The sequence below is a fragment of the Aphelocoma coerulescens genome, unplaced genomic scaffold (assembly GCF_041296385.1).
Source record: "Aphelocoma coerulescens isolate FSJ_1873_10779 unplaced genomic scaffold, UR_Acoe_1.0 HiC_scaffold_417, whole genome shotgun sequence".
Lineage (NCBI taxonomy): Eukaryota > Metazoa > Chordata > Aves > Passeriformes > Corvidae > Aphelocoma > Aphelocoma coerulescens.
In genome coordinates, this window is record NW_027183761.1 from 48,677 (window position 1) to 76,651 (window position 27,975).

Genomic DNA, 27,975 nt, shown 5'->3' on the forward strand with positions numbered 1-27,975 from the left:
CTCCCCCACCATTCCAGGAAGGTTTTTTTTTCTCCCCCCCCTTTTCCCAGCAGGTCCTGGTGGGGGTTGAGGGGATCCGGTGGATTTTGGGGCGGATTTGGGGGATTTTGGGGCTCCCCTAAAGCCTCTCGCGGGCGGGGACCCAAATGAAAGGTCCTGAAAGGTCCTCGATGACTCGTTTGACTTTGTGGTAAATCTCCTCGAAGCTGTCGCCCTCCACCATGGCTGCGGGAAGGAAAGCGGAGGGTTAGGGATTTTGGGGCATTTTGGGGGATTTTGGGGGATTTTGGGGCATTTTGGGGGATTTTTAGGGGATTTTTGGGGATTTGGGGGCATTTTTGGGGGATTTTTGGAGGATTTTTGGGGGATTTGGGGGGATTTTTGGGGGATTTTGGGGGGCATTTTGGGGGATTTTTGTGGGGATTTGGGGGGATTTTTGGGGCATTTTGGGGGATTTTTAGGGGATTTTTCGGGCATTTTGGGGGATTTTGGGGCATTTTGGGGGATTTTTGGGGGATTTTGAGGGATTTTTGGGGGGCTTTGGGGTCGGCAGAGAACACCAGCCATTCCCAGGACGAATTTTGGGCTTCCTAGGGGAGGTTTTGGGGTGGATTTGGGGAGTCCCAGGGTGGATTTCGGGGCTCCCGGGGTGGATTTTGGGGGTTTTGAAGATTCCCAGGTGGATTCAGGGGGGGTTGAGAGTCCCAGGGTGGATTTGGGGGAGATTTTGGTGCTCCCGGGGTGGATTTTGGGGGTTCCCAGGTGGATTTGGGGGGATTTGGGGATTCCCAGGGTGGATTTTGGGGGTTCCTAGGTGGATTTGGGGGTTCGCAGGGTGGATTCTGGGGGTTTTTGAGGGTTCCCAGTTGGATTTTTGGGGGGATTTGGGGGTTCCCAGGGTGGATTTTGGGGGGATTTGGGGGTACCCAGGGTGGATCTGGGGTGGTTTTTGAGGGTTCCCAGGTGGATTTTGGGGGTTTTTGAGGGTTCCCAGTTGGATATTTGGGGGGATTCTGGGGGATTTGGGGGGATTTGAGGGTTCCCAGTCGGATTTGGGGGGATTTGGGGCTTCCCAGGGTGGATTTGGGGTGTTTTGGGGTGGATCCTGGGGGATTTGGGGTGGGTTCTGGGGGTTTTTGAGGGTTCCCGGGCGGATTTTGGGGTGTTTCGGGCGGTTTTGGGGCCGTTGGAGTTGCGCACCTGAGAAGCACTCGGTGAACTCCTGCTCCAGCTTGGTGGCTCTGTCGAAGGCTTTCCGCGCCTGCTCCTCGCTCACGCGCTTGGAGATCTCCCTGGGGGCGGGGCCGGCTCGGGACACGCCCACAAAGAACCCGGTCACGCCCACCCTGACCACGCCCACAAACACCCCGGCCACGCCCACGCCGTGACCTCATTCATAAGCCCCGCCCATTCACGGAACCGTTTCCATTCACAAAGCCCCGCCCACGAGCCGAGGCCACGCCCACACCCGAGCGCACCTGTCAATCACCAAGCCACGCCCACCAAGCGGCTCAATCAAGCCCCGCCCATTATGCAAATAAGCCCCGCTCTCTTTCCCGATGGCCACGCCCCCTCCTGCCTCAGTTTCCCCCCTCTCTGGGCCAGACCACGCCCCTAAAACCCCTCGAATTCCACCCAGAATGGATCCTGGGGCGTGCCCAGGTGTGCCCAGGTGTGCCCCCAGGTGTGCCCAGGTGTGTCCCAGGTGTGACCCAGGTGTGCCCAGGTGTGCCCCAGGTGTGCCCAGGTGTGTCCCAGGTGTGACCCCAGGTGTGTCCAGGTGTGCCCAGGTGCCCCCAGGTGTGCCCAGGTGCTCGCAGGTGCCCCCAGGTGTGCCCCAGGTGTGCCCCAGGTGTGCACAGGTGTGTCCAGGTGCCCCCAGGTGCCCGCAGGTGCCCGCAGGTGACTCACAGGACGTTCTGCAGGGACTTGGGGCGGATGAAGATGGCGATGGGGTGCAGCTGGGCCGCCTGGAGCCGCCGCACGGCGTTGGCCGACACGTCCAGGATGCAGTGCTTGCCCTGCGGGTGGCACCGGGTGAGGACAGCTGTGCCCAGGTGTGCCCAGGTGTGCCCAGGTGTGCCCGGGACACGCCCAGACCACGCCCAGGTGGGGCACAGGTACCCCCAGGTATCCCCAGACACGCCCAGGACGCAGCGTTTGCCCTGCGGGTGTGCCCAGGTGTGCCCCAGGTGTGCCCCAGGTGTGCCCAGGTGTGCCCAGGTGTGTCTTAAAACATGCCCGAGGTGTGCCCAGGTGAGTCTTGGGTGTGTCTTAAGTACCCCAGGTACCCCCAGGTGCCCCCAGGTGCCCCCAGGTGCCCCCAGCAGTGCCCAGCTGTGTCCCAGGTGTGCCCGGCGGTGTCCCCAGCTGTGTCCCAGGTGTGCCCAGGTGTGTGCCAGCAGTGCCTGGCTGTGCCCCCAGCTGTCCTCGGCGGTGCCCGGCTCTGTCCCAGCAGTGCCCAGGTGTGCCTGGCTGTGCCCCCAGGTGCCCCCGGCAGTGCCCAGGTGTGCCTGGCTGTGCCCCCAGGTGTGCCCAGCAGTGCCTGGCTGTTCCCGGCAGTGCCCGGCTCTGTCCCAGCAGTGCCCAGGTGTGTCCCAGGTGTGCCCAGGTGTGTCCCAGCAGTGCCCGGCTGTCCCCGGCGGTGCCTGGCGGTGGCCGGCTCTGTCCCAGCAGTGCCCGGCTGTGCCCCCAGGTGCCCCCAGCTGTCCCCGGTGGTGCCCAGGTGTGCCCCCAGGTGCCCCCAGCGGTGCCCAGGTGTGTCCCAGGTGTCCCCAGCAGTGCCCAGGTGTGTCCCAGCAGTGCCCAGGTGCCCCCAGCGGTGCCCAGGTGTGTCCCAGGTGTCCCCAGCAGTGCCCAGGTGCCCCCAGCGGTGCCCAGGTGTGTCCCAGGTGTGTCCCAGCAGTGCCCAGGTGCCCCCAGCGGTGCCCAGGTGTGCCCCAGGTGTGTCCCAGCAGTGCCCAGGTGTCCCCAGGTGTCCCCGGCGGTGCCCAGGTGTGTCCCAGGTGTGTCCCAGGTGTGTCCCAGCAGTGCCCAGGTGTCCCCGGCGGTGCCCAGGTGTGTCCCAGGTGTCCCCAGCAGTGCCCAGGTGTGTCCCAGCAGTGCCCAGGTGCCCCCAGCGGTGCCCAGGTGTGTCCCAGGTGTGTCCCAGCAGTGCCCAGGTGTCCCCAGCAGTGCCCAGGTGTGCCCCAGGTGTGTCCCAGCAGTGCCCAGCTGTGCCCCCAGGTGCCCCCAGCTGTCCCCGGTGGTGCCCAGGTGTGTCCCAGGTGTGTCCCAGCGGTGCCCAGGTGTGTCCCAGGTGTGTCCCAGCAGTGCCCAGGTGCCCCCAGCGGTGCCCCCAGGTGCCCCCGGCAGTCCCCCGGCAGTGCCCGGCTGTGCCCCCAGGTGCCTCCAGCTGTCCCCGGCGGTGCCCAGGTGTGTCCCAGGTGCCTCCCAGCGGTGCCCAGGTGTGTCCCAGGTGTCCCCAGCAGTGCCCAGGTGCCCCCAGCGGTGCCCAGGTGTGTCCCAGGTGTGTCCCAGCAGTGCCCAGGTGTGCCCGGCTGTGCCCCCAGGTGCCCCCAGCAGTGCCCAGGTGTGTCCCAGGTGTGTCCCAGCGGTGCCCAGGTGCCCCCAGGTGTCCCCGGCGGTGCCCAGGTGTGCCCGGCAGTGCCCGGCTCTGTCCCAGCTGTGCCCAGCAGTGCCCAGGTGCCCCCAGGTGTGTCCCAGGTGTGTCCCAGCAGTGCCCAGGTGTGTCCCAGGTGTGTCCCAGCAGTGCCCAGGTGCCCCCAGCGGTGCCCAGGTGTGCCCCAGGTGTGTCCCAGCAGTGCCCAGGTGTGCCCCAGGTGTCCCCAGCGGTGCCCAGGTGTGTCCCAGGTGTCCCCGGCGGTGCCCAGGTGTGCCCCAGGTGTGTCCCAGCAGTGCCCAGGTGTGTCCCAGGTGTCCCCGGCGGTGCCCAGGTGTGCCCCAGGTGTGTCCCAGCAGTGCCCGGCTCTGTCCCAGCTGTGCCCAGCAGTGCCCAGGTGTGCCCCAGGTGTGTCCCAGCTGTCCCCAGCAGTGCCCAGGTGTGCCCCAGGTGCCCCCAGCGGTGCCCAGGTGTGCCCCAGGTGTGTCCCAGCAGTGCCCAGGTGTGCCCCAGGTGTCCCCAGCGGTGCCCAGGTGTGTCCCAGGTGTGTCCCAGCACTGCCCAGGTGTGTCCCAGGTGTGTCCCAGCGGTGCCCAGGTGTGTCCCAGGTGCCCCCAGCAGTGCCCAGGTGTGCCCGGCGCCGCCCTCACCTGCTCGGCCACCTCGCGCACGGACTGCACGCTGGTGCCGTACAGGTGGCTGTTGTACTGCCCGGCCTCGATGAACTTGTGGCCCTGGATGTCCTTCTCCATGCGCTCCCGCGACGCCACGAAGTGGTAATCGCGCCCGTCCACCTCGTACTCGCGCTTGGGCCGCGTCGTGTCTGCGGGGGCACGCGGGGGGCACGCGTCAGCCACGCCCGGGGCACCTGGGGGCACCTGGGGGCACCTGGGACACACCTGGGCACAGCTGGGCACAGCTGGGCACAGCTGGGACAGGTGACATCCCTCAAACTGGGGATAAATGGGGCCCAGGTGTGCCCAGGTGTGTCCCAAGTGTGTCCCAGCTGTGTCCAGGTGCCCCCAGGTGTGTCCCAGGTGTGCCCAGGTGCCCCCAGGTGTGACCCAGGTGTGCCCAGGTGTGTCCCAGGTGCCCCCAGCTGTGCCCAGGTGCCCCCAAGTGCCCCCAGGTGTGTCCCAAATTGCTCCCAGGTGCCCCCAGCTGCGCCCAGTTGTGCCCAGGTGCCATCAGGTGTCCCCAGGTGCCCCCAGGTGTGCCCCAAATCTCCCCCAGATACTCCCAGGTGCCCCCCAGGTGCCCCCAGGTGTGCCCCAAATCACCCCCAGGTGCCCCCAGGTGCCCCCAGGTGTGCCCCAAATCGCTCCCAGGTGCCCCCAATCTCCCCCAGGCTTGTCCCAGGTGTGCCCAGGTGCCCCCAGGTGTGCCCCAAATCACTCCCAGGTGCCCCCAGGTGTGCCCCAAATCACCCCCAGGTGCCCCAAATCACCCCCAGGTGCCCCCAGGTGTGCCCCAAATCACCCCCAGGTGGCCCCAGGTGCCCGCAGGTGCCCGCAGGTGCCCCCAGGTGTGCCCCAAATCACCCCCAGGTGCCCACAGGTGCCCCCAGGTGCCCCCAGCTGTGCCCCAAATCTCCCCCAGGTGCCCCCAGGTGTGTCCCAGGTGCCCCCAGGTGCCCCCAGGTGTGCCCCAAATCACCCCCAGGTGCCCGCAGGTGCCCGCAGGTGCCCCCCCCCTCTCCCGCCGGGACTCACGGGGGACGCAGGAGCCGAACTTCTCGGGGAACTCGGACAGGAGGTCGTCGTTGACGCGGTCCTTGGTGGGGCCCAGGATGATGATCGGCCGCGCGTAGTGAACTGGGGGGGGGGGGGGAGGGGAAATTCCCGCGTTTCCCCCGTTCCCGAATTCCCGGGGGGCTCGGGAGGCCCCCCCCCGGCTGAGCTGGGGGACCCCGAAATCCGGGGTGGGGGGGGGAAGGGGGGGAATTCCCGGGATTCACCTTCCATCTGCGTCACGGTCTCGTAGCTCAGCACGGCGTCCTCGCGGCCTGGGGGGCAAAGGGGCGGAATTGGGGGGTTGGGGGGGTTTGGGGGGGTTTGGGGGGGAATTTGGGGGGGTTTGGGGGGATTTGGGGGTGTTTGGGGGGATTTGGGGGGGAATTTGGGGGGGAATTTGGGGGGGTTTGGGGGGATTTGGGGGTGTTTGGGGGATTTGGGACTCCTGGGGGGGGTTTGGGGTCTTCGGTGGGGATTTGGGGGGATCTGGGGGGGAATTGGGGGGGTTTGGGGCTTTTTGGGGGATTTGGGACTCCTGGGGGGGGGGTTTGGGGTCTTTGGGGGGGATTTGGGGGGATCTGGGGGGGAATTGGGGGGGTTTGGGGCTTTTTGGGGGATTTGGGGCTCCTGGGGGGGTTTGGGGTCTCTGGGGGGATTTGGGGTCTTTGGGGGGTCTTTAGGGGGGGTTTGTGGGGAATTCGGGGCTCTTGGGGGGGGTTTGGGGCTTTTTGGGGGATTTGGGGCTCCTGGGGGGGGTTTGGGGCTTTTTGGGGGATTTGGGGCTCCTGGGGGGGGTTTGGGGTCTTTGGGGTCCCACCTTGAGCCCCCGGCCCCCGATCCTTGGCCTTGAGCCGCGTCCACTCCCGGCGCTCCACCCTGGGGACACCAGTTCAGACCAGTTTGCACCAGTTCAGACCAGTTCAGACCAGTTCAGAGCAGTTCGCACCAGTTCAGACCAGTCCAGACCAGTTCAGACCAGTCCAGACCAGTTCAGACCAGTTTGCACCAGTTCAGAGCAGTTCGCACCAGTTCAGACCAGTTCAGTTCACCCCAGTTCACCCCAGTTCACCCCAGTTCCCTCCCAGTAACCCCCGCTGACCCCCCAAGAGCAGCTCCCAGTACAAACCAGTCACTTCCAGTCCCTCCCAGTGCCCTCCCAGTATCCCCAAATCCCCTCCCAGTGCTCCCAGTGCTCCCAGTGCCCTTGAACCCCATTGAACACCCCAGCATTGGCTCCCAGTGCCCTCCCAGTCCAAACCAGTCCAAACCAGTACAAACCAGTGCCCTCCTGGTGCCTTCCCAGTGCCCTCCCAGTGCCCTCCCAGTACAAACCAGTGCCCTGCTGGGGCTCCCAGTGCCCTCCCAGTACAAACCAGTGCCCTCCCAGTGCTCCCAGTGCTCCCAGTGCCCTTGAACCCCATTGAACACCCCAGCGTTGGCTCCCAGCGCCCTCCCAGCGCAAACCAGTGCAAACCAGTTCAAACCAGTGCGGTACCGGCGCTTGCTGGGCACGAAGCCGATGTCGGGGGGCTGTGCCGGGGGCAGCACCAGCCGCGCCTGCCACCACTCCCAGTGCTCCCAGTACAAACCAGCGCCCTCCCAGCGCCCTCCCAGCGCCCTCCCAGCGCAAACCAGCGCAAACCAGTTCAAACCAGTGCGGTACCGGCGCTTGCTGGGCACGAAGCCGATGTCGGGGGGCTGTGCCGGGGGCAGCACCAGCCGCGCCTGCCACCACTCCCAGTGCTCCCAGTACAAACCAGCGCCCTCCCAGCGCCCTCCCAGCGCCCTCCCAGCGCAAACCAGCGCAAACCAGTTCAAACCAGTGCGGTACCGGCGCTTGCTGGGCACGAAGCCGATGTCGGGGGGCTGTGCCGGGGGCAGCACCAGCCGCGCCTGCCACCACTCCTCGTCGGACGCGTCCAGCACGTGCAGAACGTCCCCGAAGCGGAAGCTCAGGGCCTGGCTCAGGAACCCGACGTCCTTGGCCTTGTCGTAGTCAAAGAGCGCCCTGGGGTGGCACCTCTGGGTCACCTCCAGTATGACCCCAGTATGACCCCAGTATAAACCAGTTCAGCCTAGTCCAGCCCCGTTCAGCCCAGTCCAGCCCAGTGTCCCCAGTGCCACCCCCACGTCCTTGGCCCTGTCGTAGTCAAAGAGCGCCCTGGGGTGGCACCTCTGGGTCACCTCCAGTATAACCCCAGTATAACCCCAGTATGACCCCAGTATAAACCAGTTCAGCCCAATCCATCCCAGTATAAACCAGTTCAGCCCCGTTCAGCCCAGTCCATCCCAGTGCCCTCCCAGTGCCACGTCCTTGGCCCTGTCGTAGTCAAAGAGCGCCCTGGGGTGGCACCTCCGCGTCACCCCCAGTGCCCTCCCAGTATAACCCCAGTATAACCCCAGTATGACCCCAGTATAGACCAGTTCAGCCCAGTCCATCCCAGTATAAACCAGTCCATCCCAGTGTCCCCAGTGCCACGTCCTTGGCCCTGTCGTAGTCAAAGAGCGCCCTGGGGTGGCACCTCTGGGTCACCCCCAGTATAACCCCAGTATAACCCCAGTATAAACCAGTTCAGCCCAGTTCAGCCTAGTCCAGCCCCGTTCAGCCCAGTCCAGCCCAGTGTCCCCAGTGCCATCCCCACGTCCCTGGCCCTGTCGTAGTCAAAGAGCGCCCTGGGCTGGCACCTCCGCGTCACCCCCAGTATAACCCCAGTATGACCCCAGTATAAACCAGTTCAGCCCAATCCATCCCAGTATAAACCAGTTCAGCCCCGTTCAGCCCAGTCCATCCCAGTGCCCTCCCAGTGCCACGTCCTTGGCCCTGTCGTAGTCAAAGAGCGCCCTGGGGTGGCACCTCCGCATCACCCCCAGTGCCCTCCCAGTATAACCCCAGTATAACCCCAGTATAACCCCAGTATAACCCCAGTATGACCCCGTTCAGCCCAGTTCAGTCCCGTTCAGCCCAGTATAAACCAGTTCAGCCCCGTTCAGCCCAGTTCAACCCCGTTCAGCCCAGTCCAGCCCCGTTCAGCCCAGTCCATCCCAGTGTCCCCAGTGCCACGTCCTTGGCCCTGTCGTAGTCAAAGAGCGCCCTGGGGTGGCACCTCCGCGTCACCTCCAGTATAACCCCAGTATAAACCAGTTCAGCCCAATCCATCCCAGTATAAACCAGTTCAGCCCCGTTCAGCCCAGTGTCCCCAGTGCCACCCCCACGTCCTTGGCCTTGTCATAGTCAAAGAGCGCCCTGGGGTGGCACCTCCGCGTCACCCCCAGTGCCCTCCCAGTATAACCCCAGTATAACCCCAGTATGACCCCAGTATAGACCAGTTCAGCCCAGTCCATCCCAGTATAAACCAGTCCATCCCAGTGTCCCCAGTGCCACGTCCTTGGCCCTGTCGTAGTCAAAGAGCGCCCTGGGGTGGCACCTCCGGGTCACTCCCAGTATAACCCCAGTATAACCCCAATATAAACCAGTTTGTCCCAGTTCAGCCCAGTGTCCCTCCATGTCCCAAATATCCCCCCCAAAAATCACAATTTCCCCCGAATCCCCTCGAATGTCCCCAAATGTCCCCAAACGTCCCCAAGATCCCGAATCCCCCAAATCTCAAAAATCTCCAAAAATCCCCCAAAAATCCCCCCAAAAAATCCAAAAAAAGTCCCAAAAAATTCACAAAAAAACATAAATCCCAAAAAAATTCCCAAAAAGTCCCAAAAAATCCCCCAAATCCAAAAAAAATCCCCAAAATATCCCCCAAAATCCCCAAAAATTCCCCAAAAATCCAAAAAAATTCATTAAAAATTCAAAGGTGAATCCCCAAAAAATCCCCCCAAAAATTCCCAAAAAATAAAAAAAAAAATCCCCAAAAAATCCCCCAAAAATCCCAAAAAAATCCCCCCAAAAATTCACAAAAAAATCCCCAAAAAATCCCAAAAAAGCTCCAAAAATTCCCCAAAAATTCCCCCAAAAATCCCCAAAAAAACCCAAAAAAATCCCCAAAAAATCCCCCCAAAAATTCAAAAAAAATTCATAAATAATTCCCACAAAAATAAAAAAAAATCCTCAAAAAAAATCCCCAAAAAATCCCCCAAAAATCCCAAAAAATCCCCCAAAAATCCCAAAAAAAATCCCCCAAAAAATCCCAAAAATTCCCCAAAAAATCCCCAAAAAACCCCAAAAAATCCAAAAAAAATCCCCCATAAATCAAAAAAAAATTCACAAAAAATCCCCCCAAAAATTCACAAAAATTTCATAAATAATTCCCACAAAAATCCAAAAAATCCAAAAAAAAACCCCAAAAATCTCCAAAAAATCCCCCAAAAATCCAAAAAAATCCCCCAAAAAATCCCAAAAAATTCCCCAAAAAACCCCCAAAAATTCACAAAAAATCCCCCAAAAACCCTCAAAAAATCGCTAAAAATTCACAAAAAAATCCCCAAAAAATCCCCAACCCCCCCGAACCCCCAACCCGCCCCGATGTCCCCGTTTCCCCCCCGTTTCCCCCCCGTTCCCCCCGTTCCCCCCGGCTCCCCACCGCACGTAGAAGCCGCGTTTGGGGTCGCTGCGCAGGGAGGCGCTGCCGGAGCCGAGGCTGCTGCTCAGGAGCTGCTCCCGCAGGTCGTGGATCTTGGCCTCGAAGCGCCCGTACTCTGTGGGGTTTGGGGCCTTTTGGGGGGTTTGGGGGGTTTTGGGCATTTTTGGGGTGTTCGGGGGACCCAGGACATGGAGGGGATTTGGGGGAGTTTGGGGATGTTTGGGGGATCTTGGCCTCGAAGCACCCGTACTCTGTGGGGTTTGGGGCCTTTTGGGGGGTTTGGGGGGATTTTGGGGGGTTTTGGGAATTTTTGGGGTGTTCGGGGGACCCAGGACATGGAGGGGATTCGGGGGAGTTTGGAATGTTTGGGATATTTGGGGGATCTTGGCCTCGAAGTGCCTGCACTCTACACAGGGATTTGGGGGGATTTTTGGGGGATTTTGGGGGTTTTTTTGGGATTTTTGGGGTGTTCAGGGGACCCAGGACATGGAGGGGATTTGGGGGAGTTTGGGGTGTTTGGGATGTTTGGGGGATCTTGGCCTCGAAGCGCCCGCACTCTGCACAGGGATTTGGGGGGATTTTTGGGGGATTTTGGGGGGTTTTTGGGATTTTTGGGGTGTTCAGGGGACCCAGGACATGGAGGGGCTTCGGGGAAGTTCAGGAATATTCGGGATATTGAGGATTTGGGGGGGAGATTTTGGGGAGATTTGGGACATCGGGGCCACCCCGGGGCCACCTCTGGGGCCCCTCCCGGGAGCCCTGGGGACCTCGGGGCCACCGGGGGGGGGGGGGGTTGGGGACATTTGGGGACCCCCGAGGACATTTGGGGACCTTTGGGGCCCCCCGGGGTGGCACCTTCGGGCCGGTACTGGGCGATGATGGTCACCGACTGGCCCGCGTTCTTCAGGGCCAGCGCCGCCTGCTCGTGGGTGGCCCCGCGCAGATCAACCCCGTTCACCTGCGGGGACAGGGGGGCACGTCTGGGGACACCTGGGGGCGTCTGGGGGCGTTTGGGGACACCTGGGGACATTTGGGGACACCTGGGGACATTTGGGGACACCTGGGGGCGTCTGGGGGCGTTTGGGGGCGTCTGGGGGCGTTTGGGGACACCTGGGATGGGGGGGAAGTGGGAAAAATGGGGGAAATCGGGGGAAAAAATGGGGGGAAAGGGACATTTGGGGGCATTTGGGGGCATTTGGGGACACCTGGGGGCACCTGGAGGCGTTTGGGGGCGTTTGGGGATATTTGGGAGCATTTTGGGGATATTTGGGGATATTTGGGATATGGGGGAAGTGGGAAAAACGGGGGAAATTAGGGAAAAAAGGGGGGGAGAAAAGGGACATTTGGGGACATTTGGGGACATTTGGGGATATTTGGGGGCATCTAGGGACATCTGGGGACACCTGGGGACATTTGGGGGCATTTGGGGACATCTGGGATATGGGGGAAGTGGGAAAAACAGGGGAATTGGGGAAAAAAGGGGGGAGAAAAGGGACATTTGGGGACACCTGGGGACATTTGGGGACACTCTGGGGACATTTGGGATATGGGGGAAGTGGGAAAAATGGGGGAAATTGGGGAAAAAAGGGGGGAGAAAAGGGACATTTGGGGACATTTGGGGACACCTGGGGACATTTGGGGACACTTGGGGACACTCTGGGGACATTTGGGGACACTCTGGGGACACTCTGGGGGTGGCTTTGGGCCCCTTCCCGCGGTGAGGATGACGAAGGTGGTGACACAGAACCCCCAAAAAGCGCCAGCCCCGCTGTCCCCGGTGCCACCGCGGGTGCCCAGGTGCCCCCGAGGGCTGTCCCCAGGTGCCACCAAGGGGTTGTGACACTCTGGGGACACTCTGGGGACACTCTGGGGGTGGCTTTGGACCCCCCTGTGGTGAGGATGACGAAGGTGGTGACACAAAACCCCCAAAAAGCGCCAGAACCGCCCCAGCCCCGCTGTCCCCAGGTGCCACCGCGGTGCCCAGGTGCCCCCGAGGGCTGTCCCCAGGTGCCACCGCGGTGCCCACCGAGAGGATCTGGTCGCCCTTGCGCAGCTCCCCGCTGAGGTCGGCCGGGCCCCCGGCCAGGATGAAGGAGATGAAGATCCCCTCGCCGTCCTCGCCACCCACGATGTTGAAGCCGAGGCCGGTGGAGCCGCGAGGGATCACGATTCGGCGCGGCTCCCTGGGGACAGCGAGGGACAGCGAGGGACACTCAGGGGACACTCAGGGGACACTCAGGGACAGCGAGGGGACACTCAGGGACACTCAGGGGACACTCAGGGGACACTCAGGGGACACTCAGGGGAGTGAGAGGGGACAGCGAGGGACACTCAGGGGACAGCGAGGGATCACGATGCGGCGCGGCTCCCTGGGGACAGCGAGGGACAGCGAGGGACACTCAGGGACAGTGAGGGGACACTCAGGGGACACTCAGGGGAGAGAGAGGGGACAGCGAGGGACACTCAGGGGACAGCAAGGGATCACGATGCGGCGCGGCTCCCTGGGGACAGCGAGGGACAGCGAGGGGACAGTGAGGGGAGAGCGAGGGGACACTCAGGGGAGTGAGAGGGGACACTCAGGGACACTCAGGGGACACCCAGGGGACACTCAGGGGCCATTGGGGACACCCAGGGGACACCTGGGGGCCATTGGGGGCGTTGGGGCGATCGGGGACACTGAGGGGACATCGGGGTGACACCAGCGGGATTCCCCCAGGACACCCCCGGGGACACCGGCGACCCTGAGTGACCCTGGGTGACCCTGGGTGACCCCTGGGTGACCCTTTGGGGACCCTCTGGGGACTCTGGGTAACCCCTGAGAGACCCCTGGATGACCCTGAGTGACCCTGAGTGACCTCTGGATGACCCTTTGGGGGCCCTGGGTGACCCCTGAATGACCCTTTGGTGACCCCGGATGACCCCTGGATGACCCTGGATGACCCCGATGATCCCTGACTGACCCTGGGTGACCCCTGAGTGACCCTGAATGACCCTTTGGGGACTCTGGGTGACCCCTGATGACCCCTGGATGACCCCTGGTGACCCTGGATGACCCCTGCTGACCCTGGATGACCCCTGGTGACCCCTGGATGACCCCTGGTGACCCTGGATGACCCTTGGGTGACTCTGGATGACCCCTGGGTGACTCTTGATGACCCCTGCTGACCCCGGATGACCCTTTGGTGACCCCTGGATGACCCCTGCTGACCCCTGGATGACCCCTGCTGACCCTTTGGTGACCCTTGGTCACCCCAGATGACCCTTTGGTGACCCTGGATGACCCCTGGTGACCCCTGGTGACCCCTGGTGACCCCTGGATGACCCCGGATGACCCCTGCTGACCCCTGGATGACCCCTGGGTGACTCTGGATGACCCCTGGTGACCCCGGATGACCCTTTGGTGACCCCTGCTGACCCCTGCTGACCCCTGGATGACCCTGGATGACCCCTGCTCACCCCTGCTGACCCTTTGGTGACCCCTGCTGACCCCTGGATGACCCTGGATGACCCCTGCTGACCCTTTGGTGACCCCTGCTGACCCCTGGATGACCCCTGCTGACCCCTGGATGACCCCTGGGTGACTCTGGATGACCCCTGCTGACCCCTGGATGACCCTGGATGACCCCTGCTCACCCCTGCTGACCCTTTGGTGACCCCTGCTGACCCCTGGATGACCCTGGATGACCCCTGCTGACCCTTTGGTGACCCCTGCTGACCCCTGGATGACCCCTGATGACCCTGGATGACCCCTGCTGACCCCTGGTGACCCCGGTGGCCGCGGGCGGGCACGGACCTGGGCACGTCGTCGTCGGGCAGCAGCTCCTTGGGGCCGGGCGAGAAGCGGCGCGGGGACGTCGGGGTCAGCGCCGGGGGGAACTCGGGGCCCAGGAAGCTCTGGGGGGGCAGCTCCGAGTCCAGGTGCGCCGAGTAGGCTGGGGGGGAGGGGGGGGCGTCAGGGGGGCATCGGGGGGACTTTGGGGACATCGGGGACGTCAGGGGGGCATCGGGGACATTGGGGGACATTGGGGACATTGGGGGGATTTTGGGGACATCGGGGACGTCAGGGGGGCATCGGGGACATTGGGGGGACATTGGGGACATTGGGGGGATTTTGGGGACATCGGGGACGTCGGGGGGGCATCGGGGACATTGGGGGGACTTTGGGGACATCGGGGGGATTTTGGGGACATTGGGGGGATTTTGGGGACGTCAGGGGGACATTGGGGACGGGGGGGCGGGGGGGACGTCAGGGGGACATCGGGGGGATTTTGGGGACATCGGGGATGTCAAGGGGACATCGGGGACATTGGGGACATCAGGGGCGACATCAGGGGGACATCAGGGACGGGGGGGGCGGGGGGACATTGGGGACGTCAGGGGGACATCGGGGGGACATCAGGGGGGACGTCAGGGGGACATTGGGGACATCGGGGACATCGGGGGGACTTTGGGGACATTGGGGACATCAGGGGGGCATCGGGACATTGGGGGACATTGGGGACATCGGGGGGACATCGGGGACGTCAGGGGGACATTGGGGACGGGGGGATGTCAGGGGGACATTGGGAACATCAAGGATATCAGGGACATTGGGGACATTGGGAACATCGGGGATATCAGGGACATTGGGGACATTTGGGGACATGGGGGGGACGTCAGGGGGCATTGGGGGCACCCAGGGATTCCGGAGGGATTGAGGGGATTGGGGACATTTGGGGACATCGGGGACGTCAGGGGGACATCAGGGGGATTTTGGGGACATCGGGGACGTCAGGGGGTATTGGGGACATTTGGGGACATGGGGGGGACGTCAGGGGGCATTGGGGGCACCCAGGGATTCCGGAGGGATTGAGGGGATTGGGGACATTTGGGGACATCGGGGACACAAGGACGGTGCCCAGGTCCTGTCCCACCCCAAATTCCCGTTTTAACCCCAAACCCTCCATTTTTAACCCCAACCTCCCGTTTTCACCCCAAACCCCCATTTTCACCCCAAACCCCTGTTTTCACCCCAAACCCCCATTATTTAACCCCAAACCCCCATTTTTAACCCCAAACCCCCATTTTTCACCCCAAACCCCCCTTTTTAACCCCAAACCCCATTTTTAACCCCAAACCCCCATTTTCACCCCAAACCTCCCGTTTTCACCCCAAACCTCCCGTTTTCACCCCAAACCCCCATTTTCACCCCAAACCCCCTGTTTTCACCCCAAACCCCCCTTTTTAACCCCAAACCCTCCATTTTTAACCCCAAACCCCCATTTTCACCCCAAACCCCCATTTTTAACCCCAAATCCCCATTATTAACCCCAATCCCCCCATTTTTAACCCCAAACCCCCATTTTCACCCCAAACCCCCCGTTTTCACCCCAAACCCTCCATTTTCACCCCAAACCCCATTTTTAACCCCAAACCCCCCTTTTTAACCCCAAACCCCCATTTTTCACCCCAAACCCCCCGTTTTCACCCCAAACCCTCCATTTTCACCCCAAACCCCATTTTTAACCCCAAACCCCCCTTTTTAACCCCAAACCCCCATTTTCACCCCAAACCCCCATTTTAACCCCAAACCCCATTTTTAACCCCAAACCCCCGTTTTTAACCCCAACCCCCATTTTTAACCCCAAACCCCATTTTTAACCCCAAACCCCCATTTTAACCCCAAACCCCCCATTTTTCACCCCAAACCCCATTTTTAACCCCAAACCCCCCATTTTTCACCCCAAACCCTCCATTTTCACCCCAAACCCCCATTATTTAACCCCAAACCCCCATTTTTAACCCCAAACCCCCCTTTTTAACCCCAAACCCCCATTTTTAACCCCAAATCCCCATTATTAACCCCAATCCCCCCATTTTTAACCCCAAACCCCCATTTTTCACCCCAAAACCCCCCATTTTCACCCCAAACCCCATTTTTAACCCCAAACCCCCATTTTAACCCCAAACCCCATTTTTCACCCCAAACCCCCATTTTTCACCCCAAACCCCAATTTTTCACCCCAAACCCTCATTTTTAACCCCAAACCCCATTTTTAACCCCAAACCCCCATTTTTAACCCCAAACCCCCCATTTTTAACCCCAAACCCCATTTTTCACCCCAAACCCCCCATTTTTCACCCCAAAACCCCCCATTTTCACCCCAAACCCCCATTTTTCACCCCAAACCCCCCGTTTTCACCCCAAACCCCCCTTTTTAACCCCAAACCCCCCATTTTTCACCCCAAACCCCCGTTTTCACCCCAAACCCCCCTTTTTAACCCCAAACCCCCATTTTTCCCCCCAAACCCCCATTTTTCACCCCAAACCCCCATTTTCACCCCAAACCCCCCGTTTTCACCCCAAACCCCCCTTTTTAACCCCAAACCCCCCATTTTTCACCCCAAACCCCCGTTTTCACCCCAAACCCCCCTTTTTAACCCCAAACCCCCATTTTTCACCCCAAACCCCCATTTTCACCCCAAACCCCCATTTTCACCCCAAACCCCCATTATTTAACCCCAAACCCCCATTTTCACCCCAAACCCCCATTTTCACCCCAAACCCCCCGTTTTCACCCCAAACCCCCCGCCCCGCCCTGCCCCGCTCACAGCCGGTGACGTCGGGGGGCCCGTAGGCGTCGCCCAGGTTGCCCACGGCCGCCTTGGCCACGCGCAGGTAAACGACGTCGAAGGTGTTCTTGAGCGCCGCCACCGCGTCCTCGTGCATCACGTCCTCCAGGCTGACGTTGTTCACCTGCCGGGGGGACATTTGGGGACATCAGGGGGACATTTGGGGACGTTTGGGGTCATTGGGGACGTTTGGGGTCATTGGGGTCATCGGGGACGTTTGGGGATATTGGGGACACTGGGGACACTGGGAGGGTTTGGGGACATTGGGGTCATTGGGGACGTTTGAGGATATTGGGGTCATTGGGGACATTGGGAACGTTTGGGGATATTGGGGTCATTGGGGTCATCGGGGACTTTGGGGTCATCGGGGACTTTGGGGACACTGGGAGGGTTTGGGGTCACTGGGGACATCGTGCATCACGTCCTCCAGGCTGACGCTGTTCACCTGCTGGGGGACATTTGGGGACGTTTGGGGATGTTTGGGGACATTTGGGGTCATTGGGGACGTTTGGGGATATTGGGGTCATCGGGGACATCGGGGACACTGGGAGGGTTTGGGGTTTGGGGTCATTGGGGACATTTGGGGATTTGGGGACATTTGGGGTTACTGGGGACATCGTGCATCACGTCCTCCAGGCTGACGTTGTTCACCTGCCGGGGACATTTGGGGACGTTTGGGGACATGTGAGGACATTTGGGGTCATCAGGGACATTGGGGACACTGGGGACATTGGGGGATATCAGGGGATTTGGGGACATTGGGGACATTTGGGGTTTGGGGACATTGGGGACATTTGGGGACATTGGGGGACATTGGGGGACATTGGGGGGTTTGGGGGATTTGGGGACATTGGGGACACTTGGGGACATTGGGGGACATTGGGGGGGTTTGGGGGATTCGGGGACACCGGGGAGATTTTGGGATATTTTGGAATATTTGGGGACATCGGGGGGTTTGGGGACATTGGGGGACATTTGGGGGCATTTGGGGACATCAGGGGCATTTCTGGGGCTTGGGGGGGATTTGGGGACGTTGGGGACACAGGGGGAGGGGACACCGGGACAGCAGCGCCACCGCCCCACCGCCCCACCCCCACATGTCCCCAAATCCCCAAAATCCCCAAAATCCCCCCGATGTTCCCAAATCCCCAAAATCCCCCCGATGGCCCCAAATCCCCAAAATCCCCCAAATCCCCCCGATGTTCCCAACTGTCCCCAACATCCCCAATCCCCCCTTTATCCCCAAATCCCCCCGATGTCCCCAACCCTCCCCTCACCCCCCCACATCCCCAACGTCCCCAAATACCCTGAACGTCCCCGAGTGTCCCCAGGCCCCCCCGGGTGTCCCCACTGTCCCCCTGCTGTCCCCCCCATTGTCCCCCTCATCCCCACTGTCCCCATTGTCCCCCCACTGTCCCCCCGTCCCCATTGTTCCCATTGTCCCCCCATTATCCCCATTGTCCCCCCATTGTCCCCGTTGTCCCCCCATTACCTCCCTGCTGTCCCCGGTGTCCCCACTCATTGTCCCCCCTGTCCCCGTTGTCCCCCCGTCCCCACTGTCCCCCCATTGTCCCCATTATCCCCCCGTTGTCCCCCAGGTGTCCCCATTGTCCCCCCATTGTCCCCTCATGTCCCCCACTGTCCCCCCATTGTCCCCACTGTTCCCATTGTTCCCCCATTGTCCCCATTATCCCCCCTGTCCCCGTTATCCCCCCTGTCCCCCCTGTCCCCCCCCGTCCCCATTGTCCCCCCCTGTCCCCCCTGTCCCGCTGTCCCCGTTATCCCCCCATTATCCCCCCGTTATCCCCCCCTGTCCCCCGCTGTCCCCGTTATCCCCCCATTATCCCCCCATTATCCCCCCTGTCCCCCCTGTCCCGCTGTCCCCGTTATCCCCCCATTATCCCCCCATTATCCCCCCTGTCCCCCCCTGTCCCGCTGTCCCCGTTATCCCCCCGTTATCCCCCCGTTATCCCCCCGTTATCCCCCCATTATCCCCCCACTATCCCCCTGTCCCCGTTATCCCCCCGTTATCCCCCCGTTATCCCCCCGTTATCCCCCCATTATCCCCCCTGTCCCCCCCTGTCCCGCTGTCCCCGTTATCCCCCCGTTATCCCCCCATTATCCCCCCGTTATCCCCCCGTTATCCCCCCCTGTCCCCCCTGTCCCCCCTGTCCCCCTGTCCCCGTTATCCCCCCATTATCCCCCCGTTATCCCCCCATTATCCCCCCCCCTGTCCCGCTGTCCCCACTCACGGCCAGGATCTTGTCCCCGACCTGCAGCCGCCCGTCCTTGTGCGCGGCCCCCCCCTCGATGACCTTGGTGACGTAGATGCTGTTGTCCCCCGGGATGTGCTGGTTGCCCACGCCCCCCGCGATGCTGAACCCCAGACCTGGCCGGGGGACACCGGTGTCACCTCGCCCCGGGCCGGGCCACCCCCCGTGTCACCCCTGTCACCCCGGTGTCACCCCTGTCAGCCCAGTGTCATCCCAGTGTCACCCCTGTCACCCCAGTGTCACCTCGCCCCGGGCCGGGCCACCCCCCGTGTCACCTCTGTCACCCCGGTGTCACCCCTGTCACCTCGGTGTCACCTCGCCCCGGGACGGGCCACCCCCCGTGACACCCCAGTGTCACCCCTGGTGTCACCTCTGTCACCCTGGTGTCACCCCGGTGTCACCTCTGTCATCCCAGTGTCACCCCTGTCACCCCAGTGTCACCTCGCCCCGGGCCGGGCCACGCCCTCTGCCACCTCTGTGTCACCCCTGTGTCACCTCTGTCACCCCGGTGTCACCTCGCCCCGGGACGGGCCACCCCCCGTGTCATCCCGGTGTCACCCCTGTCACCCCGGTGTCACCTCTGTCACCCTGGTGTCATCCCGGTGTCACCCCTGTCAGCCCAGTGTCATCCCAGTGTCACCCCTGTCACCTCGGTGTCACCTCGCCCCGGGACGGGCCACCCCCCGTGTCACCTCTGTCACCCCTGTGTCACCCCTGTCACCCCGGTGTCACCCCTGTCAGCCCAGTGTCACCCCAGTGTCATCCCAGTGTCACCCCTGTCACCCCGGTGTCACCCCTGTCACCCCGGTGTCACCTCGCCCCGGGACGGGCCACCCCCTCTGCCACCTCTGTGTCACCCCTGGTGTCACCTCTGTCACCCCGGTGTCACCCCGGTGTCACCTCTGTCACCCCTGTGTCACCCCTGTCACCCCAGTGTCATCCCAGTGTCACCCCTGTCACCCCAGTGTCACCTCGCCCTGGGCCGGGCCACCCCCCGTGTCACCCTGGTGTCACCCCTGGTGTCACCCCTGTCAGCCCAGTGTCACCCCGGTGTCACCCCAGTGTCACCCCAGTGTCACCTCGCCCCGGGCCGGGCCACCCCCCGTGTCACCCCAGTGTCACCTCTGTCACCCCAGTGTCACCCCTGTCAGCCCAGTGTCATCCCAGTGTCACCCCAGTGTCATCCCAGTGTCACCTCGCCCTGGGCCGGGCCACCCCCCGTGTCACCTCTGTCACCCCGGTGTCACCCCTGTCAGCCCAGTGTCACCCCGGTGTCACCCCAGTGTCATCCCAGTGTCACCTCGCCCCGGGACGGGCCACCCCCCGTGTCACCCCTGTCACCCCGGTGTCACCCCTGTCAGCCCAGTGTCATCCCAGTGTCACCCCAGTGTCACCCCTGTCACCTCGGTGTCACCTCGCCCCGGGACGGGCCACCCCCCGTGTCACCCCAGTGTCACCCCGGTGTCACCCCTGTCAGCCCAGTGTCACCCCAGTGTCACCCCTGGTGTCACCTCTGTCACCCCTGGTGTCACCCCTGTCAGCCCAGTGTCACCCCGGTGTCACCCCTGTCACCCCAGTGTCACCTCGCCCCGGGACGGGCCACCCCCTCTGCCACCTCTGTGTCACCCCAGTGTCACCTCTGTCACCCCGGTGTCACCCCTGTCAGCCCAGTGTCATCCCAGTGTCACCCCAGTGTCATCCCAGTGTCACCTCGCCCCGGGACGGGCCACCCCCCCTGTCACCCCCGTGTCACCTCTGTCACCCCGGTGTCACCCCTGTCAGCCCAGTGTCATCCCAGTGTCACCCCAGTGTCACCCCAGTGTCATCCCAGTGTCACCCCTGTCACCCCGGTGTCACCTCTGTCACCCCGGTGTCACCTCGCCCCGGGCCGGGCCACCCCCCGTGTCACCTCTGTCACCCCGGTGTCACCCCTGTCAGCCCAGTGTCATCCCAGTGTCATCCCAGTGTCACCCCTGTCACCCCAGTGTCATCCCAGTGTCACCCCGGTGTCATCCCAGTGTCACCCCTGTCACCCCGGTGTCACCTTGCCCCGGGACGGGCCACCCCCCCTGTCACCCCCGTGTCACCTCTGTCACCCCGGTGTCACCTCGCCCCGGGCCGGGCCACCCCCTGTGTCACCCCGGTGTCACCCCGGTGTCACCTCTGTCACCCCAGTGTCACCCCTGGTGTCACCTCTGTCACCTCAGTGTCACCCCTGTCACCCTGGTGTCACCTCTGTCACCCCAGTGTCATCCCGGTGTCACCCTGGTGTCACCCCTGGTGTCACCCCAGTGTCACCTCTGTTACCCCGGTGTCACCTCGCCCTGGGCCGGGCCACCCCCCGTGTCACCTCTGTCACCCCGGTGTCACCCCTGTCAGCCCAGTGTCATCCCAGTGTCACCCCGGTGTCATCCCAGTGTCACCCCTGTCACCCTGGTGTCACCTCAGTGTCATCCCAGTGTCACCCCTGTCACCCCAGTGTCACCTCTGTCACCCCGGTGTCACCCCTGTCAGCCCAGTGTCATCCCAGTGTCACCCCAGTGTCATCCCAGTGTCACCTCGCCCCGGGCCGGGCCACCCCCCGTGTCACCTCTGTCACCCCGGTGTCACCCCTGTCAGCCCAGTGTCATCCCAGTGTCACCCCGGTGTCATCCCAGTGTCACCCCTGTCACCCCGGTGTCACCTCAGTGTCATCCCAGTGTCACCCCTGTCACCCTGGTGTCACCTCTGTCACCCTGGTGTCATCCCAGTGTCACCCCAGTGTCATCCCAGTGTCACCTCGCCCCGGGCTGGGCCACCCCCCGTGTCACCTCTGTCACCCCGGTGTCACCCCTGTCAGCCCAGTGTCATCCCAGTGTCACCCCTGTCACCTCGGTGTCACCTCGCCCCGGGCCAGGCCACCCCCTGTGTCATCCCAGTGTCACCTCTGTCACCCTGGTGTCACCCCAGTGTCACCCCAGTGTCACCTCTGTCACCCCGGTGTCACCTCGCCCTGGGCCGGGCCACCCCCCGTGTCACCCTGGTGTCACCCCTGGTGTCACCCCGGTGTCACCCCAGTGTCACCCCGGTGTCACCCCAGTGTCACACTGGTGCCACCTCACCCCGGGCAGGCCACCCCCTGTCACCCCGGTGTCACCCCGGTGTCACCCCTGGTGTCACCCCTCTGTCACCCCCCCGCTGTCACTCAGGTGTCCCCAGGTGTCCCCAAATCTGGGGGTCCCGGGCTGCATTTTGGGGCATTTTGGGGGCATTTTGGGGGCATTTTGGGGGCATTTTGGGGCTCCCGGGATGATTCCGGGGCAACTTTGGGTCCCCGAGGACAATTTTGGAGATCCCAGGTGGATTTTGGGCTGGATTTGGGGGATTTTGGGGTTCCTGGGTGGATTCTGGGCTGGATTTGGGGGATTTTGGGGCTCCCAGGTGGATTCTGGGCTGGATTTGGGGGATTTTGGGTTTCTGGGTGGATTTTGGACTGAATTTGGGGGATTTTGAGGCTCCCAGTGCAGATTTTGCAGATCCTGGGGTGGATTTTGGGCTGGATTTGGGGGATTTTGGGGTTCCTGGGTGGATTTCAGGGTGGATTTGGGGGATTTTGGGGTTCCTGGATGGATTTCAGGGCGGATTTGGGGGATTTTGGAGATCCCAGGACAAATTTTGGGCTGGATTTGGGGGATTTCGGGTTCCTGGTGCAGATTTTGCAGATTCAGGGGTGGATTTTGGGCTGGATTTGGGGGATTTTGGGGTTCCTGGGTGGATTTCAGGGATTTTGGGTTTCTGGATGGATTTCAGGGTGGATTTCAGGGATTTTGGGTTTCTGGATGGATTTCGGGGCGGATGTGGGGGATTTTGGAGATCCCAGGATGACTTTTGGGCCCCCAAGGGGGGGGATTTTGGGATCCGAGGGTGCATTTTGAGATCCCAGGGCGGATTCTGGGCTGGATTTGGGGGATTTTGGGTTTCTGGATGGATTTTGGGGCGGCTCTGGGGGATTTTTGAGATGCCAGGGCGGATTCTGGGCTGGATTTTGGGGCAGTTTGGGGCGTTTTTGGGGTACCTTTGGGCCCTTTGATGAGCTTGACCTCCACCACCCTCTCGGCCGGGACCTTCCTCCTCATGACGTAGAGCCGGACCACGGCGCCGGCCTCCTTGAGGGCCTCCACGGCCGCCGAGTGCGGCACCTCCCGGACGTCGGCCTCGTTCACGAACAGGATGCTGTCGTTCACCCTGAGATTTGGGGAGAAACCGGGAATTTTGGGGAATTTTGGGGATTTTTGGGAATTTTCAGAGATTTGGGGCGGTTTTAGGGGGATTTGGGGCGGTTTTGGGGCGGTTTCGGGGGCACCTCCCGGACGTCGGCCTCGTTCATGAACAGGATGCTGTCGTTCACCCTGGGATTTTGGGGAGAAACCGGGAATTTTGGGGATTTTTGGGGAATTTTTGGGGAATTTTCAGAGATTTGGGGCGGTTTTAGGGGGATTTGGGGCGGTTTTGGGGCGGTTTCGGGGGCACCTCCCGGACGTCGGCCTCGTTCATGAACAGGATGCTGTCGTTCACCCTGGGATTTTGGGGAGAAACAGGGAATTTTGGGGATTTTTGGGGAATTTTGGGGATTTTTGGGGAATTTTCCGAGGTTTGGAGGCGATTTGGGTGGATCTGGGGCGGTTTTGGGGCAATTTTAGGGGGATTTGGGGAGGTTTCGGGGGCACCTCCCGGACATCGGCCTCGTTCACGAACAGGATGCTGTCGTTCACCCTGGGATTTTGGGGAGAAACAGGGAATTTTGGGGTTTTTTGGGGAATTTTTGGGGAATTTTCAGAGATTTGGGGCGGTTTTAGGGGGATTTGGGGCGGTTTTGGGGAGGTTTCGGGGGCACCTCCCGGACATCGGCCTCGTTCATGGACAGGATGCTGTCGTTCACCCTGGGATTTTGGGGAGAAACAGGGAATTTTGGGGATTTTTGGGGAATTTTGGGGATTTTTGGGGAATTTTCCGAGGTTTGGAGGCGATTTGGGTGGATCTGGGGCGGTTTTGGGGCAATTTTAGGGGGATTTGGGGCGGTTTCGGGGGCACCTCCCGGACGTCGGCCTCGTTCACCAACAGGATGCTGTCGTTCACCCTGGGATTTGGGGAGAAACAGGGAATTTTGGGGGTTTTGGGGGAATTTTGGGGAATTTTGGGGAATTTTTGGGAATTTTTGGGATTTTTTTGGAATTTTCCGAGGTTTGGAGGCGATCTGGGTGGATTTGGGGCGGTTTTGGGGGGTTTTGGGGGGTTTTGGGGTGACTTTAGGTGGATTTGGGGGGATTTTGGGGGGATTTGGGGAGGTTTCGGGGGCACCTCCCGGACGTCGGCCTCGTTCACCAACAGGATGCTGTCGCTCACCCTGGCATTTGGGGAGAAACAGGGAATTTTGGGGATTTTTGGGGAATTTTTTGGAATTTTCAGAGATTTGGGGCGGTTTTGGGGGGATTTGGGGGGATTTGGGGAGGTTTTGGGGGCACCTCCCGGACGTCGGCCTCGTTCATGAACAGGATGCTGTCGTTCACCCTGGCATTTGGGGAGAAACAGGGAATTTTGGGGATTTTTGGGGAATTTTGGGGATTTTTGGGGAATTTTCCGAGGTTTGGAGGCGATTTGGGTGGATCTGGGGCGGTTTTGGGGCAATTTTAGGGGGATTTGGGGAGGTTTCGGGGGCACCTCCCGGACATCGGCCTCGTTCATGAACAGGATGCTGTCGTTCACCCTGGGATTTTGGGGAGAAACAGGGAATTTTGGGGATTTTTGGGGAATTTTTGGGGAATTTTCAGAGATTTGGGGCGGTTTTAGGGGGATTTGGGGCGGTTTTGGGGAGGTTTCGGGGGCACCTCCCGGACGTCGGCCTCGTTCACGAACAGGATGCTGTCGTTCACCCTGAGATTTTGGGGAGAAATCAGGAATTTTGGGGATTTTTGGGGAATTTTGGGGAATTTTCCAAGGTTTGGAGGTGATTTGGGGCGGTTTGGGGGGGATTTGGGGCGGTTTTGGGGCAATTTTAGGGGGATTTGGGGAGGTTTCGGGGGCACCTCCCGGACGTCGGCCTCGTTCACCAACAGGATGCTGTCGTTCACCCAGAGATTTGGGGAGAAACCGGGAATTTTGGAGATTTTGGGGAATTTTGGGAATTTTTGGGGAATTTTCGGGGAATTTTCCGAGGTTTGGAGGCAATTTGAGTCGATTTTGGAGGGATTTGGGGCGGTTTTGGGGGGATTTGGGGAGGTTTTGGGGTGGATTTAGGGAGGTTTTGGGGGTTCCAAGGTGAATCCTGGGGTGGTTTTTAGGGAGGTTTGGGGTGAATTCGGGTGGATTTGGGGAGATTTTGGGGTTTTTGAGGGGCCTGAGGAGGATTTTGGGGGTCCTGAGCTGATTTTGGGGTGATTTTAGGGGATTTTGGGGTGAATTTCTCACCCGAGCCGCCCATCCTGGGGCGGATTTTGGGTGGATTTGGGGTTTCTCGGGGGGTTCTGGGGTGGCTTTTTTGGGGTTCCTGGGGTGGATTTTGGGTGAATTTCGAGGGATTTTGGGGTTCCTGGGGTGGATTTTGGGTGAATTTTGAGGGATTTTGGGGTTCCTGAGGTGGATTTTGGGTGAATTTCGAGGGATTTTGGGGTTCCTGGGGTGGATTTTGGGGTTTCTGAGGGTGCCGAGGTGGATTTTGGGGGGATTTGGGGGGGATTTTGGGGGATTTTGGGGGGATTTGGGGTCGGATTCCTCACCTGAGCCGCCCGTCCTGGGCTGGGTTTTGGGTGAATTTTGAGGGATTTTGGGGTTCCTGGGGTGGATTTTGGGTGAATTTTGAGGGATTTTGGGGTTCCTGGGGTGGATTTTGGGTGAATTTTGAGGGATTTTGGGGTTCCGGGGCTGGATTTTGAGGTTTCTGACGGTGCTGAGATGGATTTTGGGGGATTTTGGGGGGATTTGGGGGCGGGTTCCTCACCTGAGCCGCCCGTCCTGGGCTGGGTTTTGGGTGAATTTTGAGGGATTTTGGGGTTCCTGGGGTGGATTTTGGGGTTCCAGGGGTGGATTTTGGGGTTCCTGAGGGTGCTGAGATGGATTTTGGGGTGATTTTGGGGGATTTTGGGGTTCCAGGGGTGGATTTTGGGGTTTCTGAGGGTGCTGAGATGGATTTTGGGGTGATTTTGGGGGATTTTGGGGTTCCAGGGGTGGATTTTGGGGTTCCTGAGGGTGCTGAGATGGATTTTGGGGGGATTTTGGGGGATTTTTGGGGGGATTTGGGGGGGATTTGGGGGCGGGTTCCTCACCTGAGCCGCCCGTCCTGGGCTGGGTTTTGGGTGAATTTTGAGGGATTTTGGGGTTCCTGGGGTGGATTTTGGGGTTCCTGAGGGTGCTGAGATGGATTTTGGGGGGATTTTGGGGGATTTTGGGGTTCCAGGGGTGGATTTTGGGGTTCCTGAGGGCGCTGAGATGGATTTTGGGGGGATTTGGGGGGATTTGGGGGCGGGTTCCTCACCTGAGCCGCCCGTCCTGGGCTGGGTTTTGGGTGAATTTCGAGGCATTTTGGGGATCCTGGGGTGGATTTTGGGGTTCCAGGGGTGGATTTTGGGGTTCCTGAGGGTGCTGAGATGGATTTTGGGGTGATTTGGGGGGATTTGGGGGCGGGTTCCTCACCTGAGCCGCCCGTCCTGGGCGGCGGCGCCTCCGGGGATGATTTTGGTGATGAAGATTCCGGGGTCGTCGCCCACGTGGGGGTTGTCGGTGCCCCCCGCGATGCTGAACCCCAAACCCGAGTTCCCCTGGCCGAGATTCGGGGTCTCGTCAGTCCCAAAAACACCCCCAAAACCCCCAAAAAACCTCCCCAACCTCCCCCCAAAAAATCCGGAATTTTAAAGCCCAAAAAAACCCAAAAAACCCCAAAAAATCTGAATTTTAAGCCCCAAAATTTCCCCCAAAAATCCTGAATTTTAAACCCCAAAATTGCCCCCAAAAACTCCCAAAAAACCCCAACCTCCCCCCAAAAAATCTGGAAGTTTAAACGCCAAAATTGCCCAAAAAAAACCCCAAAAATCCTGAATTTTAAACCCCCCAAAAACCCCAAAAAGGCCCAAAAAACCTCCCCAACATCCCCCCCCAAAAAGTCCGGAATTTTAAAGCCCAAAATTGCCCCCAAAAACTCCCAAAAAACCCCCAAAAATGCTGAATTTTAAACCTCAAAAAACTCCAAAAAGGCCCAAAAAACCTCCCCCCCCCCCCCCTCCCCCAAAAATCCGGAATTTTAAAGCCCAAAAAACCCCAAAAACTCCCAAAAAACCTCCCCCCCCAAAAAAAAATCCTGAATTTTAAACCTCAAAATTGCCCCAAAAACCACCAAAATTTCCTGAATTTTAAACCTCAAAATGGCCCCCAAAAAACCCCAAAAACCCCAAAAAACCTCCCCACTCCCCCCAAAAAATCCGGAATTTTAAACCCCAAAACTGCCCCAAAAAACCCCAAAAAATCCTGAATTTTAAACCCCAAAATTGCCCCCAAAAAACCCCAAAAAGCAAAGAATAAAAGAAATTTTGGGGTCCTGGGGGAATTTTGGGATGCCGGGGGGGATTTTGGGGTCCCAGTGGGGATTTTGGTGAATTTTTGGGGGTCCCAGGTGGATTTGGGGTGGATTTTGGGGTTTTTGGGGTTCCCAGGAGGATTTTTGGGCTGATTTCGGGGCTTTTTGGGGCTCCCGAATGTGAATTTGGGGTTCCCAGGAGGATTTGGGGCAGATTTTGGGGGGTTTTGGGGGCTCCCAAAGCCAAATTTGGGGGTCCCAGGTGGATTTTTGGGCTGATTTTGGGGGTTTTTGGGGTTCCCAGGTGAATTTTTGGGGTTCCCAGGTGGATTTGGGGCAGATTTTGGGAGTTTTTGGGGTTCCCAGGTGGATTTTTGGGGGTCCCAGGTGGATTTGGGGCAGATTTTTGGGGTTTTTGGGGTTCCCAGGAGGATTTTTGGGATTCCCAGGAGGATTTTTGGGGGTCCCAGGTGGATTTGGGGCAGATTTTTGGGGTTTTTGGGGTTCCCAGCAGGATTTTTGGGCTGATTTCGGGGGTTTTTGGGGCTCCCGAATGCGAATTTGGGGTTCCCGGGTGGATTTGGGGTGGATTTGGGGCGGATTTTGGGGGTTTTGGGGGATTTTGGGGTCTCACCCTCTCCAGAGTGATCTCCTCGTACTCCATCTCCCCCTCGGTGCCGTT

General features: G+C 60.6%; 1 protein-coding gene across 1 annotated transcript; it reads right to left on the minus strand.

The window, feature by feature from the left end:
* Positions 1-3: 3 nt before the first annotated feature.
* Positions 4-27,975, minus strand: LOC138101696 (disks large homolog 4). Its single transcript, XM_068999473.1, has 17 exons — positions 27,928-27,975; positions 26,417-26,541; positions 22,806-22,975; positions 18,731-18,867; positions 16,458-16,602; positions 13,660-13,798; positions 11,893-12,049; positions 10,722-10,824; positions 9,867-9,981; positions 7,166-7,342; positions 6,152-6,210; positions 5,559-5,606; positions 5,314-5,415; positions 4,252-4,424; positions 1,912-2,021; positions 1,201-1,292; positions 4-225 (listed from the first exon to the last, which is right to left on the minus strand). Exons 1-17 carry the CDS (start codon positions 27,955-27,957, stop codon positions 119-121), a joined length of 1,989 nt encoding a protein of 662 aa, XP_068855574.1. The 5' UTR covers positions 27,958-27,975; the 3' UTR covers positions 4-118.

Bases quoted from the DNA above. Each gene is read 5' to 3' on its own strand.
- LOC138101696 (XM_068999473.1), bottom strand. From the start codon at position 27,957: ATGGAGTACGAGGAGATCACTCTGGAGAGG. The intron at 18,868-22,805 runs GTACCCCAAAAA...TCCCCCGGCCAG, and splicing joins GCTCATCAAAGGGCCCAAAG to GTCTGGGGTTCAGCATCGCG. The intron at 7,343-9,866 runs GTGGGGAGCCGG...GTGCCACCCCAG, and splicing joins AAACGCGGCTTCTACGTGCG to GGCGCTCTTTGACTACGACA.